Source organism: Cucurbita moschata, unplaced genomic scaffold (assembly GCF_002738365.1).
Source record: "Cucurbita moschata cultivar Rifu unplaced genomic scaffold, Cmos_1.0 Cmo_Scf00004, whole genome shotgun sequence".
NCBI classification, from domain to species: domain Eukaryota; kingdom Viridiplantae; phylum Streptophyta; class Magnoliopsida; order Cucurbitales; family Cucurbitaceae; genus Cucurbita; species Cucurbita moschata.
This window is the reverse complement of record NW_019268520.1, coordinates 1123805-1143734: the sequence shown is the minus strand read 5'-3', so window position 1 is coordinate 1143734 and position 19930 is coordinate 1123805. Positions and strand designations below refer to the sequence as shown.

The window sequence follows — 19930 nt, the reverse complement described above, 5'->3', positions numbered from 1 at the left end:
TATACAAATTTTATTCTTGTGAAATCTAATCCAAAACATTGCTTTAAAATATGTTCAATATTTGAACCTAACCCACTAAATAAAATACCATAGAAATGTCGGTGGGAAATCTCACATTGATTAATTATTGATTAATTAAGAGGAAGATCATGGGTTTATAAATAAGAAATATTATCTCTATTAGTACGAGGTATTTTGAGAAAATCAAAAGCAAAACCCTGAGAACATATACTCAAAGTGAACAATATCATACCATTGTGGAGATTCGTGGTTTCTAACATGGAAGTCATGTCAATAGAATCCTAAATGTCGAGCAAAGAAGTTGTGAGTTTCGAAGGTGTAGTCAAAAGTGACTCAAGTGTCGAAAAAAATATGTATTTTGTTCGAGGGTTTCAAAGAAAGAAGTCGAGCCTCAATTGAGGGAAGGTTGTTCGAAGGTTCCATAGGCCTCAAAGGAGGCTCTACGGTGTACATTGTTTGAGGGGAGGAATATCGTTGTAGAGATTCATGTTTTTTTAACCATAACTAGATCCCCTAAAAAGTATCCGTATGTTGCTAAAAAAGAAAATTCATTTTTTATCGGTAAACTTTCAATCAATATTAACTCCTCCTCAATCTTGAAAAAATAAACTAGAATTAATTGATTTTTAATTCATTTGAGACTCCTTTATTGTTAATTAATTTAGTATTTATTGATAATTTAAAACTTTGTGAGGTATCAAATTACATTTTAAAAAAAAAAATCCAACAAACCGATTGTGGAACTGAATTTTGTAATGGAACTTAATTTAATTTTTATAATTAACTTTTAATGACATACTCTCTAAATTAATAAACTAAAGAAAGAGCCAAAAATGCCAAAAAAAAAAAAAATTCTAACCTCCATTATAAGTTTTTTCAATAATATCTTATTTTATTTTTTTAACGTCTAATACACCGTTGAACAAAAAAAAATGGATTTAAAATTTTTAAAAATTAACTAATCTTAAAATTAAAGATGAAAACCCGTCACATACAAATTAAAAATTTTAAAAATTAAAGATGAAAATTTTAAATGTGTGCAAAGTCAAGTTAATAGAATTTTAATCTTTATTTTCCACATTTAACATTTTTAAAAATGAACTAATCTAAAAATTAAAGATGAAAACTTGTCACATACGAATTAAATATTTTAAAAATTAAAAATGAAAATTTTAAATGCGTGCAAAGTCAGGTTAATAAAATTTTAATATTTATTTTCCACATTTAACATTTTTAAAAATTAACTAATCTATCTATTACATTAAAAAAAAAAAGGATTTACATCTATTGGGACAAAAATGAGAACTTTGTCATATAAGAAGGTGAAGATTAAAAGATTTTTGGACACAAAATTTATAACTTTAAAATTTTATTAGATACATTTTAAAGATCATAAATCTATTACATATGAATGGAAAACTTACTTATTTAACAAATTTGATGATGTATTTGAGTTTATTGGGCGTATAGTTATTTATTGGACTAACTTGATGCGAGAGAAATAAATTAACATTAAGAAACTATTAAATATCAATTATGAATTAAAATTACTATTAAGATATTATTGCATTATTTAATTAATCCATTAATTATAGTGAGAGAAATGGTACTTTTAAGCTACTAATTAATTGTAATACTTAATATTAACTAATTAAGTTTAATTAGTGAGAAATAACTAGATAAGTTTCAGTTAATGAAAATATTAATATAAGATAATTAAAGTGCTTTTATGCTAATTTATTAATAACTAATTAAAATTTAATGAAAATAATAACTATTAATTATTTTATATTGAATAAATAATTTTTAAAAAATTAGGAAAAGATTATACTTTTCGTCCCTAAAATTTAGGTGGGTGGTATTTTGACTTTTATATTATATTTGAATTTGGTAGAACTTTGGTCTATTCTATCATTATTTTATTTTTTATTATTATTGTTTTTGTTACTACAAAAAACTTGTTTTATTAAAATTTTTAATTTATTTTTTAATAATGATATTTTTTTAATCTCCTCTTTCTCCCTCTTCTTTTAACCTCCTCCCATCCATGGTAGTTGTTGCCTCCGCTCTTTCTTTTTTTTTTTTTTTTTCTTATATTTTATTTTTCCCTTCTCGGTCTTTCTTCCTAAACCCCGTTAGGAATATGTATGATATGTAACGAAATGAGAATGAGAATGACATGTAAGCATGAAAACGTGACGCGGGGTTATGCTCATTAAATGATGACGGTAGGACTAGTGGGACCTCATGCATATTGTGTGTTCATGCATTTGGGGGGATACCCCTATCCCTCACGAGGGTACGGACGCGTACATCCAAATGGCAGGACAACGATCGTTATGCTCTGCATAGCGCTGCCGTGACGGTTTTAGTTTTAATGGGTCCCGGTGGGCCCCCAGAGCATGCCCACCGGCTAGGGACAGTGGCCCAGCGGTGTGCGAACTAGCTAGTGCACCCATACTCGCACGTATGGGCTGCGTGTAGAGTATATGATACACGTCCACGATTACCTGTGAGGACTACACCGTTGGAAAAACGAAACGAAACGAAACGAAAAAGAAACGAAACGGAACGATAGGTCCCAACATTTCATTGCATGTGTTTGTCGCATAACCCCGATAGGGGGTCACTTACTGAGTATTCTAGAAATACTCAAGCCTCGTGCTACTTTACTTTTGCAGGTAAGGGCAAGGCACCCATGTGACAACGACGACGGCATCGTATCCCCCAGGATCGTGGCACATGCATAGGGTAGTTGGTTGTTCTTTTTCCATTTTGTCTAGGCCGAATCTGGTTGCATCATAAACCTTAGGTAGAATAAAATATGCATTTTTGGTTTCTGTTTCTTTTCCTTTCTTCCAATTTTCTCTTTTTCCCTTGTAACCATTTTTCTCTGAGGTAATAAAAGGCGAGTGCGAGTCGCATTAATGAACAGGGCCCATTAAATGTATATTCCGCATTTCTAAGTATAGTAATGACCTTAGATTAGACAGATAAAATATTAGGGTGTTACATGAACTAAATACACTACCTACCAGGGACGTTGCTTTAGTCAAAATATTGTGAGGAAACTAGCAAATGGAGGAAACCTACGTGAAAATAGGAGGAATAAATGAGAGAGAAATACCTAATCAAATCAGATGCACCGATTTTATAATTTTGATCTCAAAATAATAATCTTTTATTATCTGATGGATTGTCATTCTTATTCTTGGATACATTAACTAAAAAGGGCATAAAATTTATTGGATTTGGTAGTAGACGTTGTGAAGGATAAGATTCAAGGGAAGACCTCAATAAGAGACCTTAAACCCAAGAAAGTACTTATCTTATAGTTACTAAAACCAGCTGCCATGAACAGATCCTTCCATTCTCTCTCATTTCTCTTCGTATTGTTGAAAGTGGCCATCATCAACGCATTACCACAAAGCTCAGTTTCAGTTGACTCCTCATCTTCCATCTGCGTTTCCAGCACTGCCTCTATGATCACCACTTTCCCACCTTTGGCGCTACTAATTGCATCTTTACATTTCTTCAGTATTTGTATGCCTTCTTCATCGTTGCATTGGTGTAGAACTGACTGATGATCACCAAAATCCCAAACTAAGTACTTTTTCGGAATGTTTAAGGTTTGAAATCTAAAGGGCAACCTTCATACCTTGAGTAAGACTGCATCTGTTGGTGGAATTTGTATTGCTAAGTTCAACCCTTTTGTGGTTTGTTGGGGGAGATCCAACACAGTGCAAGTGATGTGTGGGAATGCTTCCGCTATGGCATTGGCTATAATGCCTCGATCGCTGGCAACATCGACCAGTGACTTCACCCCCTCGAACACGTCTCGGCACTCCGGCCTCGTCACGATCCTCCCAATCAGGTGAGAATCATAAGCCACGGATTGATGGAACAAATTTCTAAGATCAGGCTCATCAGCAACGTAATTCCATATTGATTTCCCATGCACCGTTTCAAAGGCAGAGCCATCTGCAGTGCGCAGCCAGCTGCTCATGGTTTCCCATGGAGCCATCATGGCTTGATGGAGGGCTAGAAACACAAAGGGTAAGGCTTGTAATGTCGTCGTCGTCGAAGTCGTCGTATTGGGGCTGAGGAGAAATCGAGAGGAGGGTGTAAGACCATACTTCACTACTTCTTGATGCTGATGATTCTGGTGTTGAGTTTGAGAAAAGAAGCCAGAATGATGGAGGAGGCGCATTAGAACGCCAAGGCAATGGGCTTTGGAGGGTTGAATATGGAGCGCTTCCACTAATTCTGATAGGCTTATGGGTTGGCCATGGTTATGGATGATATCTGGAACGCCCAATTCAATAACACATTTCAAAGACATGGAATTGATGTATTTGAATGTATGGTTCCAAATACGGGCTTGAGCTTCAATCAACTCATCTGTGTTCTCCTTCTCTCCCATGATTTCCCTCAACGATTAACTATGCCAACCCAAATATATATATATATACACAACAGACTCAACTTCCTTCATAACTCAATTAATGAGACTTAATGAAACTATATTTGATATTCGTCACAAAAAAAAAGTAAAAAGAAAAGTTTAATTTAATTTTTCATCTTTATTTCTATTTAATAGGAAGGATCCTTTATTTAAACTCTATTAATCTTCCTTCTCCAATTAATGGAATTCAATATAACAATAATTTTCCCATATGGAAATTTTTGGTTTATAAATGGGAGCCAACCATACCAATCTAAGATTTTCGTGTAACATGGTCACATCCCCTACTGCTCCCTTATGAGAAGGAAGATTATCCCCACAAATCAACACGAATACTTTCAATTGAATCCATCCTAGTTACTGGATCCTTCTTAAGGTGGACTCTTTTCAGCCTCACCTCTTCCTCTACCTCTAATAGGAGTTGTCCCTTTCCTTGTGTTCCTCTTCCACGTCTTCTGGGCAGTATGGTTCTGGAAACCAAGATGATTCGATGTATATCATATTACACATTATAACAAAAAAAATTCATATAGCATAGCAAGCATATAATAGCGAAATTAAATCAAGCATCATGCTGCAATAAATGATATAATTATAGCTCATCAATTTTCATGCTACATAACATTTAATACTTAGAGCAAATCACAATAAATATCATCACAACATTCTCCTTTTCTTATCTTATGGACGAGTGAACCATGGAACATGTCAAGCCTATATTATATACTAGTCTATAAGATATGTAACTTAGAGCTCTGATTCCAGCTGCAACAACTCTAGATTTTTCTACTTGACCTAAAGTCGCTACTGTATACATATATTGCGGAAATGCTTCACTGAAAACTTTATAATAAAAATATGACTTTGGTCTTGCATGTCTCATCTAAAGCCTTTAAACAAACTAATACAAATTGAAATAAGGAAAATAACATAAAGTAAAATTGTCCTACACTTAACCTATATGCTAGTAAATGAAAATGCAACTAACCTATACTAACCTATAGTCTAATAATTCAAATTACGAAACTATCTTAAGAATGTGTCACGATCTCCTAGTTGCGATGTCACCATCAGTCGTACTGCCTTTACCTAAAAAATGAGAGTATCAAATAAGTATTTTAAGAAATGCTCAATAAGCGACTCCCCTGTTGAAACTAAATGCAATCACATCCAATTTCATGAGTGAGACCAATTATAATAGTCTATTTTCCTACGGCAGCTATCCTAAACGGACAATTGGATGTGTACTTAATTTTCCTACACACGGTCCACACGTGCGAGTATGGACACATCTGTCAGTTCACACACCTCCTAGACCCCTTTCTGGTCAGGCAAGCATTCTCTGGTAGTTGTTGATGTCATACACCCATTAGGAATTGCAGCCATCATGGCAGCATTATGGTAAACATAATGATCGTTTCCCTATCTCATAGCGTACGTGTCCGTACTATTGTGAAGGAGAAGAGGTATCCCCCGATGCATGAACACACAATAATGCATGAGATCCCAATATTTTCCCATTTTCATTATCATATACTACAACCCTGCTAGCGTCTTTCTTCATACCATATCATTTTTATCATATCTTCCATGCGTGTATTGGGGTCTTATTTCATGCCAATTCGTCATTTGTATGTCAATCATATCATATCATTCATGTTACACATATGCCATATCATAATATATTCATGCTTCCAGACGTACCATTCTCATCATCACATATAATATCATATCATATATCATAATAGTCACATAACATATCCCGAGAATGCCTTCAACATATCATATCTTAACATATCATATCATATCATAAACATATCAATTAATCACCATTTACTTGGTTGGTCTTAGCCCGTGTTTTTCCTAATTTGAGCACGATCACTCCCGTTTCTCAAAATTGTTTCAATTATTGTCGGTTGTCATTTCCTACTAGAATATCAATCTAGTTTTCTTAGTAATCTAAGAATTATTAACTCAATTCAACTTAAATTTGAGAAATTTACTCTTATACTGACCTTATTTATCTTAAACAAGGTCAAATTCAGCTTAGAGAAGGTCGAAACAATGAACTGAGGGCTAATTTTCCTTTACCAAGCTGAAAGGGTGAGTTTTAAGCCGCAGAACTGTTTAAGCCAACTAAGCCGAGGAGGTGTTTTGCTGCAAGTGTGACATATGACACAAGTAGATGCTGACGCGTGTGCAGGCTGCTTCGGGTCGAGATGTGGGTCGAGGCATGGGTGCGGCTGCTGCGGTATGGGATGATGCGAATACTGGGCCATAGCAGGTTGGGCCTCAGGCGTGGGTTTCTTTCGGGCTACAGGCATGCAGGTAGTGGATGTTGGCTGCAGGTTTGGGTTGGAGAGCTGACGGGTCATGGCTGAAGGTTGGGTTGTGGGTTGTGATCGACCTAGGTCCGGATCCATCGGATCTCATCTTCCTCACCCGAATTACTCTCGATTTTCTAGCATTTTTCTCTCTTTGAGAACGACACTTCGATAGACTGCTTCTCATCATCTTTCCTTCTGTATGTCTCAATTGACCCTTCCTCTTCACTTCCTACGGAGTAGTTCGTATTTGTCAAAAAGTACTTTTAGTAGCAGTTTTGTAAAAATATCCGCAACTTGATCCTGACTTGCCACATGCAGCAATTCCACACTTTCTTCCTTCACAGGATCTCGGATAAAGTGAAAACGAACGTCAATGTGTTTGCTTTTTCATGGTTCAGTGGGCTCTTTGCCAACTCAATAGCTAATTAGTTGTCAACTTGAATCACTGTTGCACCTAGTTGCTTTAGCTCCATCTTGCTTAACAAATTTCTAAGCCATATCGCGTGACATACACACCAAGATGCTGCCACATATTCGACTTCACACGTCGAGAGCATCACGCTCGATTGTTTCTTTGAAAGCCAAGTAAATGTTGTGTTGTCCATAAAGAATACTGATGTACTTTTTCAATCGTCTATGTCTCCACATCAATCGTTGTCAGAGTAACCAACCAACTTGTAATCTTCTGCTTTCGAGTAGAATAACCCAAGTGACACCGTTCCTTGGATGTACCATAGAACTCGCTTAAACGCCTTCTAATGAGAATAAATCGGCTCCTCCATGAACCGCCTTATAATGCTAACACTTTATGAAAGACGTGACTTTGTGCATGTAAGATAGTGAAGGCTTTCTACCAAACTTCAGTACCTATTTCCATCTACTCGTTCTCCTTCATCGTACTTTGAGAGTTTTGCACCTGGTTCCATTGGTATTGATACCGAGTTGCAATTTTCCGTCTTGTACTTCTTCAAAATCTCTTTTGCATATGTCTCTTGTGATATAAAAGTACACGTCTCTCCTTGTTTAACCTCCAAACCAAGGAAAAACTTCAACAAGTCCAAATCTGTCATCTCAAATTCTCGTGTCATTGTGCCTTTCTCTTCTTTCATCTCATCATTGTTACCCAAAAAAATGAGGTCATCAACATAAAGAGCAACAAATATCACATTACCTCCATTCTTCTTTGTGTAAAGTGCATGCTCGTGGGGACTTTGCTTGTACCCATTCTCCTTGAAATATGTATCGATACGAGTATTCCATGCTCCCGGTGCTTGCTTCAACCCTTAAAACGCCTTCTTCAAATTTAATACCTTCTTCTCTTCTACAATTTTCATGTACCCGGTGTTAAGTTATGGAGTCTGCTCCCTGTATTTATAGCTTGGCCAACGGCTATATCTGGTAAAACTATATTTGGTAAAGCCATATTTGGTAAACCTATATCCCGTAAAGCTATATATGGTAAATAGCTATATATAGTAGATGGTTAAATCTGGTAAAGCTATATATAGTAGATGGTTAAATCTAGTAAAGCTATATATAGTAGACTGAACCATATATATATCCCGTCCAGTAGAGCTTTGGAAATGTACTTTCTATTCTCTGTAATTCCCTCTTGTTGTACATACCTGAAGTCATCAATAAAAGAAAAAAAATCCTTTTAGCCAGAGTTCTCTTGCAATTTTCTCTATCACTTTCTTTGTGTTCATCTAGATCGAGCGTGTGCGTTGTTGTGTGATCCTAACAACTGGTGTCAGAGCAAGGCGAAATTCACCACGATCTGTCAAGATAGAAAGTTCAAAGATTGGAATTGAGAAGTTCGATGGATCCGATTTCGGTTTTTGGAAGATGCAGATTGAAGATTATCTGTACCAGAAAGATCTTCACGAACCTCTGTTGGGGGTGAAGCCGGATACCATGACCAAGGAGCAGTGGAAGCTTAAGAATTGACAAGCCTTGGGGCTGATCCGGTTCACGCTATCCAGAAACGTGGCGTTCAACATTATCAAGGAGAAGACAACGTCAGATCTATTGAAGGCGCTGTCAAATATGTATGAAAAACCATCGGCTATGAACAAGGTGTATTTGATGCGGAGATTGTTCAATCTACAAATGTCTGAAGATGGACTTGTTGCTGATCATATAAATGAATTCAATATGATCATAAGTCAACTAAGTTCGGTGGAAATTAATTTCGAAGATGAAATTAAAGCGTTGATTTTGATGTCATCCTTACCCGAGTCATGGGATACTGTTGTTGCCGCAATCAGCAGTTTCCGAGGATCTGATAAACTGAAGTTTGGTGAAATTCGAGATGTAGTTCTCAGCAAAAGTATTCGCAAACGAGAAACTGGAGATTCATCAGGCAATGCTCTAAGTGTTGATCGAAGGGGAAGAAGTAAATCAAAAAGCTCAAACAAACATGGGCGATCAAAATCAAAGAACCGGAGAAAATCTCTAAACAAACCCAATGTAACGTGCTGGAGCTGTGGGGGAAGAGGACACTTTCGAACAGATTGTACAAAACTGAAGAAGAAGCAGAATCATAAATCTGAAGATGATGATGATTCTGTATATACAACAGAAGATACTGAGGACGTTCTAATCCTTAGTGTGGACAACCCAGCTGATTCCTGGATTTTGGATTCAGGTGCATCATTCCATTCGTCTCCAAGTAAGGAATTGTTTCGAAATTTCAAATAATAAAATTTCGGGAAGGTGTATCTTCCCGACAACAAAACTCTGGAGATTGAAGGGAAGGTAGATGTTTCCATACAAACTCGAGCAGGAAATCAGTGGACATTACAAGATGTCAAATACATTCCTAATCTCAAGAAGAACCTGATCTCTATTGGTCAGTTTGATAGCACAGGCTATACAGCAGAGTTTGGAAAGAGTTCATGGAAGATTGTGAAGGGCGCCATGGTTGTTGCACGTGGCACAAAATCCAAAACCTTATACACTACTGCAGAGTGTATAAACATGACTGCTGCTGCTGAGAGTGCTTCTAATTCAAGTCTATGGCACAATAGACTTGGACATATGAGCGTCAAAGGAATGAAGATGCTGACTGTGAAAGGAGCTTTAGAAGGCTTAAAATCTGTTGATATGGGTCTTTGTGAGAGCTGCGTTATGGGCAAACAGAAATGAGTTAGTTTCACAAAGGCTGCCAGAGAACCGAAGAAAGTGCGGTTGGAAATGGTTCATACAGACGTTTGGGGACCATCTCCAATTTCATCACTTGGTGAATCAAGGTACTATGTCACCTTCATCAATGACTTCAGCAGGAAGGTATGAGTTTACATTCTGAAACACAAGTCAGATGTGTTCACCACCTTCAAGAAGTGGAAAGCTGAAGTTGAAAATCAGACCGGCTTGAAGATCAAATACCTGAGGTCTGATAATGGAATCAGAGTTTATAACATTTTGTGCAGCTGAGGGAATTAGGTTAATAAGAACAATTCCCGGTAAGGCAAGACAAAATGGCATTGCAGAAAGGATGAACAAAACATTGAATGAGTGAGCAAGAAGCATGAGAATTTATTCTTGACTACCAAAGACATTCTGGGTTGATGCTATGAACATAGCAGCATATTTGATTAATAGAGGGCCGTCAGTACCCTTGAAGTTCAAATTGCCCGAAGAAGTATGGACAGGGAAAGAACTCAAGTACTCTCACTTGAAAGCTTTTGGTTGTACAGCGTAAGTTCATGTTGATCCAGAGAAGAGAGATAAGCTTGATGCTGCTAAAGCTGTGAAATGCTACTTCAGGCTATGGCTCTAACATGTTCGGATATAGGTTTTGGGATGAGAAAAATAAGAAAATTCTAAGACACTGCGATGTGACCTTTGATGAAAATGTCATGTACAAGGACAAAGAGAAGATAAACCCTGAGACTACAAAGCAAGTGGAAGTTGAACTTGAGTGGCAAGAAAATTCACGCAGTGATGTTACAACAGAAGCTCAAGAAACTCCTGATTCTATTGCTGAAGAACCAGACGTGGAGCAAGTTGCACCTGAGCAGGTGTTGAGAAGATCATCCAGAACTACCAGAGCACCAGATAGATATTCAGCCTCATTACATTATCTGTTGCTGACTGACGAAGGAGAACCAGAGTCCTTTGATGAGGCTCTACAAGTGGAAGATTCAACCAAATGGGAGCAAGCCATGAATGATGAGATGAGCTCACTTAAAAATAATAATATGTGAGTGCTGACTAAGTTGCCTACAGAAAAGAGAGCTCTGTTGAATAAATGGGTGTTCAGAATCAAAGTTGAACCAGATGGCAGAAGGAGGTTTAAGGCTCGGTTAGTAGTTAAAGGATATTCAAAAAGAAAAGGCATTGATTATGCCAAAATCTTCTCTCCAGTGGTGAAATTAACTACTATCCGAATTCTGCTGAGTATTGTTGCATCGGAGAATTTGCACCTTGAGCAAATGGATGTAAAAACGGCGTTTTTACATGGAGATCTAGATGAGGAGATCTATATGCAACAACCAGAAGGGTTTGCAACTCCAAGCAAGGAGCACATGGTGTGTAAGCTCAATAAGAGCTTGTATGGACTGAAACAAGCACCGAGACAATGGTACAAGAAGTTTGACTCCTTCATAAGCAAGAGTGGTTTTCATAGGAGTGAAAAGGATTAGTGTTGCTACCTCAAGAAATACACTGATTCTTATGTGTTTCTACTCCTGTATGTGGATGATATACTAATTGCTGGATCAAGTATGAGGAAGATAAACCACCTGAAGGCAAGCTTGTCTTCAGTATTTGAGATGAAAGATTTAGGTGCAGCGAAGCAGATCCTTGTGATGAGGATTTCTCGAGATAGATCTACTGGCACATCATATTAAATTGTCAAAGGGGCAATCTCTCAAGACAGTTGAGGAACGTGAGCACATGGCATTAGTTCCGTACGCTTCTGCAGTTGGGAGTTTGATGTATGCTATGGTCTGCACTAGACCTGACATAACACATGCAGTGAGAGTTGGTAGCAAGTACATGGCAAATCCAGGGAAGGAACATTGGGAAGCTGTGAAATGGCTTCTGAGATATCTGAGAGGTACATCCAATACTATACTTTGTTATGACAATGGCAAAGTAGTTCTGCAAGGTTTTGTGGATGCTGATTTGAGTGGAGATGTAGACTCCAGCAAGAGACATCTGGATATATCTACACTATAGATGGAACAACAGTAAGTTGGATGTCCAAGCTTCAGAAATGCGTTGCTCTTTCATCTACTAAAGCTGAGTACGTGGCCATAGCTAAAGCTGGAAAGAAGATGATATGGATGACAGACTATCTAGAAGAATTAGGCCGGAAACAGTGCAAGAAGATCCTTTGTATAGATAGTCAGAGTGCCATACAGTTGGTGAAAAACCCAGTCTATCATTCAAGGACAAAACACATTAGAAGACGGTACCATTTCACTTGCAGGTTAGTGGAAGAAGGCGATATGTGTTTGGAGAAGATAGAGGGTGCAAAGAATCCAACAGACATGTTGACAAAATGTGTCATGTTGGAAAATTAAGGTTATGCAAAGCCCTAATTGGTATGGTGTAGGATCAGTCTCCAAGTGAGAGAATTGTTAAGTTATGGAGTCTGCTCTCTGTATTTATAGCTTGGTCAACGGCTATATCCGGTAAAGCTATATTTGGTAAAGCCATATTTGGTAAAGCCATATATGGTAAAGTTATATCTGGTAAAGCTATATATGGTAAATTGCTATATATAGTAGATGATTAAATCTGGTAAAGCTATATATAATAGACTGAACCATATATATATCCCGTCCAATAGAGCTTTGGAAATATACTTTCTATTCTCTGTAATTCACTCTTGTTGTACATACCTGAAGTCATCAATAAAAAATAAAAAAAAAATAAAAAAAAAAATCCTTTTAGCCAGAGTTCTCCTTGCAATTTTCTCTATCCTTTTCTTTGTGTTCATCTAGATCGAGCGTGTGCGTTGTTGTGTGATCCTAACACCGGGTGGTTGTTTCGATGTAGACTTCTTCTTCAAGCACACCATTCAAGAATGCTGACTTGACATCCATTTGAAAAACCGGCCATTTGAATTGAGTCGCTTGAGAAATGAGCAATCGGATTGTCTCCATTCTTGCAATGGGAGCAATCACTTCATCATAGTCGATTCCCGTCTTTTGCTTGTATACCTTCGCAACAAGTCGCGCTTTGTACCGCTCTATCATGCCTTGAGCATTCATCTTTTTCTTGAACACCCACTTCACACCAATGGGTTGGCTTACTTCCGATAATTCTGTTAACTCCCATGTATTATTGCTATAAATCGCTTTAATCTCCTCATCCATGGTAGTTTGCCACTTCTTGTCTCCCACCGCTTCTTCAAAGCTAATATTTTCAGCATCTGCCAGAAGCCACACAAGGTGTACCTCATTTGTTGAATCATACAAATCTTGCAAATTTCGCATTTTGGGTTGTCGTGGTTCATATTCATCATCCAAAATTCCTGAGTTTGTTGGTATACTTGTTGGTGCAACGACCGATGATTCTCCTACTTTAATATTAACTTCCGTCATATTGTTCCAATCCCATTCGCTTGCTTCATTTACTCGCACATCACGACTCACCATCACCTTCTTGCTTATCGGGCTAAGTAGCTTATATCATTTTGTCTTCTCATCATACCCAATAAAAATATATCTTTTGCTTTTGTTTTCGAGCTTCGTTCTTCGTTGATCTGGTACGTGAGCATAAGCCACACTATTGAACACTTTGAGATGATAAGTTGTAGGCTTTTGTTCGCTCTACGCTTCTTGTGGTGTTTGATCATCTAACTTCGCATGTGGACATCGATTTTGCACATAGATGGCGCATTGCACGGCTTCTGCCCAAAATTCCTTTGGCATCCTTTTGCTCTTGAGCATTGACTGAACCATGTCGAGAATGGTCTGATTTTTTCTCTCGGCCACACCATTTTGTTGAGGAGTGTACGATGCGGTTAGAAATCGCCTTTTGCCTTGCTCCTCGTAATACTCCATGAAAGTCATCGAAGTATACTCGCCACCTCTATCGGATCGTACAGCTTTGATGTGTTTATCAGTTGCCTTTTCCACCATCATTTTGAACTTTTTGAACACCTCAAATGCCTCGGTTTTTCTTTTAGAAAATAAACTAGTTTTTCGTGAGTAAAAATTGATAAAGGAAATGGGGTAATTGGTCCACATATATCTGTATGAATCAACTCGAGAGGTTGTTTAGCCCAAAATTCAGCCTTCTTTTGAAATGAGGTTCTCGCATGGTTGCTGAGTGACACAATCGCGCTTTCGAAGGCAGCGGACTAGCGATTGTGCGGCACTCACTTTCCAGCGACAAGTGAGTTGAGCCTATTTGTTCTTGCGTCGCCTACGGCCAAGCGACGTACGGTCAAGCCTCTAGCCTCGGTTTTAAAAGAAGGTTTTAGAAAACGAGGAGAGAGAGATTTGAGAAAGAGACGTTATATAAGCAAGCAAGAGAAAGATAACAACGGCTTAGCATATATAACCTTGGGTAGGGAGAAGTTGACGACTAGTCATATCCCCCTATAGTACATTCTGGGCCATTTTAGTTCTGGCAGGCGTAGACATGATATTTTTGAGGTGTCATACGCTTTAGAATTACAAAAGGAAAAACACTAGAATGAAAAGACATGACAAGGGTTTGGCTTGTCATGGGCATGCGGCCATGGGCAACATGCCCTGGACAAGCATGACCGTGACATCCTCCCCCACCTAATTGGTTGACGTCCCTGTCAACCGACTACTTTCATACCTTGCGATGTGGGTGGCGGCGGAGTTCAGATCTTCGGCGCGTTCCCAGCTTGTTTCCTCTGTAGGGAGATTCTTCCATTTGACAAGGAATTCACGAATCGTCCGTACAGGTCTTCCTATCTTCCTAACCCTGTCGGCTAGGATCTCTTCCACTTCCTTTGTCTCTTTTTGCTTCAGATCGATGTTCGGTCTTGTGGTTGTATTTCGTTGGTCGTCGTCTGGATCAGGGTGATAGGGCTTCAAGTTGCTCACATGAATGACGGGGTGGATTTTCATCCATGCGGGTAGTGCCACTCGGTAGGAGGTAGCTCCGATCTTTTTAAGGACTTCAACCGGGCCTTCATATTTACGAACTAGTCTCTGGTCCTTTCGGCTACGAAATCTGATCTGTTCTGGTCTCAGCTTGATAAGGACTTGATCTCCTGCACGAAAATGAAGGGGGCGACGCTTCTTGTCCGCCCATTTCTTCATATGCTTGGAAGCCTTCTCTAAATATGCCCGGGCTATATCTGTTGTCTGCTTCCATTCCCTTGTAAAGTTGTGAGCTTGAGGGTTTTTTCCTGCATAAGGATGATCAATAATATGGGGTAAGGCCGGCTGTCGTCCACTTACAATTTCGAAGGGGCTCTTCCCTGTAGATGAGCTGGTTTGGCAATTGAAGCAAAATTGGGCGACATCTAGCAATTGTATCCAGTTCTTTTGGCGAGCGTCGACGAAGTGACGTAAGTATTCTTCGAGCAAGCAATTGAACCGTTCTGTCTGTCCATCGGTTTGAGGGTGATAACTCGAGGAGATGTTCAAGGTTGTTCCCAAGAAAGCGAATAACTCAGTCCAGAACGTCCCAATGAATCTGCCATCCCTATCACTGATGATGCTCGACGGAATGCCCCATAACTTTACAACGTGTTTGAAAAACAGTTGGGCTGTGAGTTCCGCCGAGCATAATTTGGGAGTGGGGATGAATGTCGCATATTTGGAGAATCGGTCTACAATGACCAAGATGGCGTCATATTCCCCGACCTTTGGGAGGTGTGTTATGAAGTCCAGAGATACACTTTCCCAGGGTCTTGTTGGCACAGGTAGAGGTTCCAAGAGTCCAGAGACTTTGGCTTTCTCGACCTTATCCTGTTGGCAGATGAGGCACGTCTTGGTGTATTGCATGATGTCGTCTCGCATGTTTGGCCAGAAGTACCCCTTCTTTATTAGGGCGTATGTTCTTTGCCACCCAGGATGTCCGGCCCACAAGGTATCGTGACATTCCTGAATGAGTTTCTTCCGCAGTTCCCCCGTTCTTGGGACGTACAACCTGTTTCCTTTGGTTATCAGGAGGTCCCCCTCAACCCAAAACTGCCGTGTCTTTCCAGCCTTAGCTAGTTCGACAACAGCTTTGGCCGATGGGTCTTTGTGTAAATGTTCCTTGATGATGTCGCGCATCGATCCATCGATCTTACTTGAGTGAATGTGGGCTAACATGCACAGGGCCGCATGTTCGCCCTTCCGACTCAACGCGTCGGCTGCTTGATTACTCTTCCCTGCTTTGTGTTCGAACTTGAAGTCGAATTCGGCCAACGACTCCTGCCACCGGGCTTGTTTTGCTGTTAATTTTGGTTGATCAAAGAAGTGGCAAGTGGCGCTGTTATCCGTCTTCACTACGAACTGTGATCCCAAGAGATACTGTCTCCAGACTCGAAGGCAATGGACTACAGCCAGCATTTCTTTCTCGGAGACAGTGTATCTTCGTTCGGCATCGTTGAGCTTTCGACTTTCGTAAGCGATGGGGTGGCCTTCTTGAATGAGGACTCCACCGAGAGCAAAGTCGGAAGCATCGGTCTCTACTTCAAATGGCTTTGTGACATCTACCAACCCGAGGACAGGACCCCTCGTCATGGTTGTTTTCAGATTTTCAAAGGCCATTTGACAATCATTCGACCACAACCACGGGTGGTCTTTCTTCAACAGCTCTGTCAATGGGGCGGCTCGTCGTGAAAACCCTTCGACGAACCGCCTATAATAGTTGGCTAGTCCTAAGAAGGACCGCAATTCAGATACGGAAGTAGGAACCTTCCATTCTTGGATAGCTTTTATCTTGTCGCTATCCATGCTAATTTGTCCACATCTGACGACGTGTCCAAGGAAGTTGATGCATGTTTGTGCGAATGCACATTTCTCCTTCTTCACATACAGCTGGTTCTGCCGGAGCTTGTCAAACACTAACTTCAAATGCACTTTGTGTTCCTCGAGGGTTGTGCTGTAAACAACAATGTCGTCGAGGTATACTATGACGAACTGATCCAGGTATTCGTAGAAGACCTGGTTCATCAACGTGCAGAACGTAGCTGGGGCGTTTGTCAAGCCAAAGGGCATTACTAGGAATTCAAAGGCCCCATATCTTGTTACGCACGTCGTCTTGGGTTCGTCCCCTTCGGCAATCCGTACTTGATAATATCCTGATCGTAAGTCCAACTTCGTGAAGTACTTGGCCCCGTGAAGTTGGTCGAACAAGTCGGATATTATCGGCAGAGGATATTTGTTGCGTACTGTCACCTTGTTTAAGGCTCTATAGTCTATGCATAGACGCAACGTCCCATCTTTCTTCTTCTGGAATAGTACGGGGGCTCCATAAGGGGCCTTTGCCGGGCGAATGAATCCCGCCTTCAACAACTCATCTAGCTGTTTCCTCAATTCGGCTAGCTCGGGCGGAGCCATCCGGTATGCGTTCTTTGCTGGCGGCTTAACTCCGGGAAGGAGTTCGATTTCGTGGTCAATGCCTCGACGAGGTGGTAGTGTTTGTGGTAGACTCTCTGGCATGATGTCGGTATAGCTGTATAGTACTTCCTTGATTTCCTCTGGGACAGTCTCTTCGGTGGTTGCTTCTTCTATCAGCGGTATGGCCATAAATGTAGGTTCCTCCCGTGCGAGTCCCCTTTTCAGTTGTATGGCCGAGATCATTCGAAGATTACCTGGTTGCTTGATGCTTGCAGGTATTACGGTGGGATTACGGTCGGTGATCACCAAGCATTTTGCTAATGGCATTGGGATGACCTTGTGTTCTAGGAGAAACTCCATCCCAAGTACCACGTCGAAGTCATCCATGCGAACCACGACAAGGTCTAGCTCTCCAGTCCAATCCCCTATTTTGAAGGGGACTCTCTTGGAAACTCCCACAATAGGCAAGGCCTCGGAATTGACAGCTTTCATTTTCCCCGGGTCTTTTCCTATGGTGAGTCCCAATCTTCTGGCTTCTTGATCGGCAATGAAGTTGTGGGTTGCTCCAGAGTCTATCAGAGTGCTCTTGCTCGGTTGAGAGTTTATTGTGGCATCTACGAACATGAGCCCTTTCTCTAGTACCTCCTTCGGTTCGACTTTCCGTTGGAGGGCGGACAAGAATTTGAGTGCGCCCATTCGGGGGTTGTCGTGATCTTCCTTCTTGTCTAGCAAAGTCTCGACCCTTGCTTCATTGCTCTCTTGAATGGACACTTGAAGTGCAGTGAGAGAGGCCCGATGAGGGCAGTATGACACTTTGTGGGGGCCTTTACACAGCATGCATTGCAAAGGTGTCGTCGGGTGGTTCCTTTGATGGTAATGCCCTCGAGAAGTCCCCGCTTGATTGTTCTGAGGAGGTCTATCCGTCCATCCATTCGGTCTGTTGGGACTTCCATTTCGCTGGCCTGGTGGTCTGTATGGTTTGCCCCCATTGTTTGGGGCTGGTGTCGCTCTTCTTTGGGGTCCTGCTTCATTCCCACAGTCTACGAGTCTCTCGGCACAGGCCATTGCGGCAGCTAGGGTTTGGACCCTGTTCTCATGTATCTTTGTTTTGGCCCACGGCTGTAGACCATTTATAAAGAAGAACACCTTGTCCTTCTCTGCTGTGCCCCTGATATCCAGCATCAGGGTTGAGAACTGTCTGACGTAGTCTCGTATGTTTCCAGTGTGTTTCAGGGCTACTATTTTCTCCATTGCTATATGCCCTGCGTTTTCGGGGAGGAATTGTTCCCTCAACTCTCTCTTGAGGTCCTCCCATGAGTCGATGGTGCACAATCCATCCTCGATGTCTTGCACCTTCGTACGCCACCACAGTTTGGCGTCGTCTATGAGATACATCGCGGCTACAGTCACCTTCTTGTCGTCGGTACAAGCCGTTGTGGCTTTGAAGTACTGTTCGACGTCAAAGATGAAGTTCTCCAACTCTTTGGCGTCCCGATTCCCTTCGAAGGCTCTAGGGTCTGGGAACCTTAGTTTGTTGGATCCTGTATTAGTTTGTCCAGCCGCGACACCCTCCACGGCTTTCATGGTAATTTCAATTCGAGTGCTCATGGCGGCCATCCTTTCTTGGAGGTCGTCGACTGTTGATCTGAATTCATCAGCCAATCCATTGAACAAACTCATCATTGTGTTTTGTAGTACGTCGAACTCTTCGCCACGTCCCTCTTTGTGTGCGACAGAGCTATCCGGACTATCAGACGGTTTTGGGCTGCTCGTAGGAGCAACTCTTTCTTCGAGCGAGGTCACTCGAAACAATAGTTCTGCGATTGGCAACCCATCCAGGCGGTTGCCCATTGCGTCGACTTGGACGACTTTCTCACTCAGTTCGGTCACCCGTGTTTCCAGGAAACGGAGGGTGTCAGGGACTTCTTTGAGGAACAGCATTTCCTCCTCTATTAGCGTAAGCCGGTCGGCTTGTGCTTTGGGTGTCGACTTTGTCGTCGACATGATCTCGGTCTATATGACGTTACGGAGCTAACAAAGCTCTGATACCACTTGACACAATCGCGCTTTCGAAGGCAGCGGACTAGCGATTGTGCGGCACTCACTTTCCAGCGACAAGTGAGTTGAGCCTATTTGTTCTTGCGTCGCCTACGGCCAAGCGACGTACGGTCAAGCCTCTAGCCTCGGTTTTAAAAGAAGGTTTTAGAAAACGAGGAGAGAGAGATTTGAGAAAGAGAGATTTTAGAAAGAGACGTTATATAAGCAAGCAAGAGAAAGATAACAACGGCTTAGCATATATAACCTTGGGTAGGGAGAAGTTGACGACTAGTCATATCCCCCTATAGTACATTCTGGGCCATTTTAGTTCTGGCAGGCGTAGACATGATATTTTTGAGGTGTCATACGCTTTAGAATTACAAAAGGAAAAACACTAGAATGAAAAGACATGACAAGGGTTTGGCTTGTCATGGGCATGCGGCCATGGGCAACATGCCCTGGACAAGCATGACCGTGACACTGAGCACGTGCATTCTTCACAAAATTTTCCTTTATAGTTCATGTTGGATAGCTCATGCACCATATTCTTCTTCACTTACTCTTTTAGGTCGCCATGATGTAGATGG

General features: G+C 40.7%; 1 protein-coding gene across 1 annotated transcript; it reads right to left on the bottom strand.

Moving 5' to 3' along the window:
- Window positions 1-3175: 3175 nt before the first annotated feature.
- LOC111442193 (probable O-methyltransferase 3) lies at window positions 3176-4452 on the bottom strand. Its single transcript, XM_023079488.1, has 2 exons — window positions 3680-4452; window positions 3176-3601 (listed from the first exon to the last, which is right to left on the bottom strand). Exons 1-2 carry the CDS (start codon window positions 4442-4444, stop codon window positions 3302-3304), a joined length of 1065 nt encoding a protein of 354 aa, XP_022935256.1. The 5' UTR covers window positions 4445-4452; the 3' UTR covers window positions 3176-3301.
- Between the last annotated feature and the right edge of the window lie 15478 nt (window positions 4453-19930).

Bases quoted from the DNA above. Each gene is read 5' to 3' on its own strand.
- LOC111442193 (XM_023079488.1), bottom strand. From the start codon at position 4,444: ATGGGAGAGAAGGAGAACACAGATGAGTTGATTGAAGCTCAAGCCCGT. The intron at 3,602-3,679 runs GTATGAAGGTTG...GGTGATCATCAG, and splicing joins CAGATGCAGTCTTACTCAAG to TCAGTTCTACACCAATGCAA.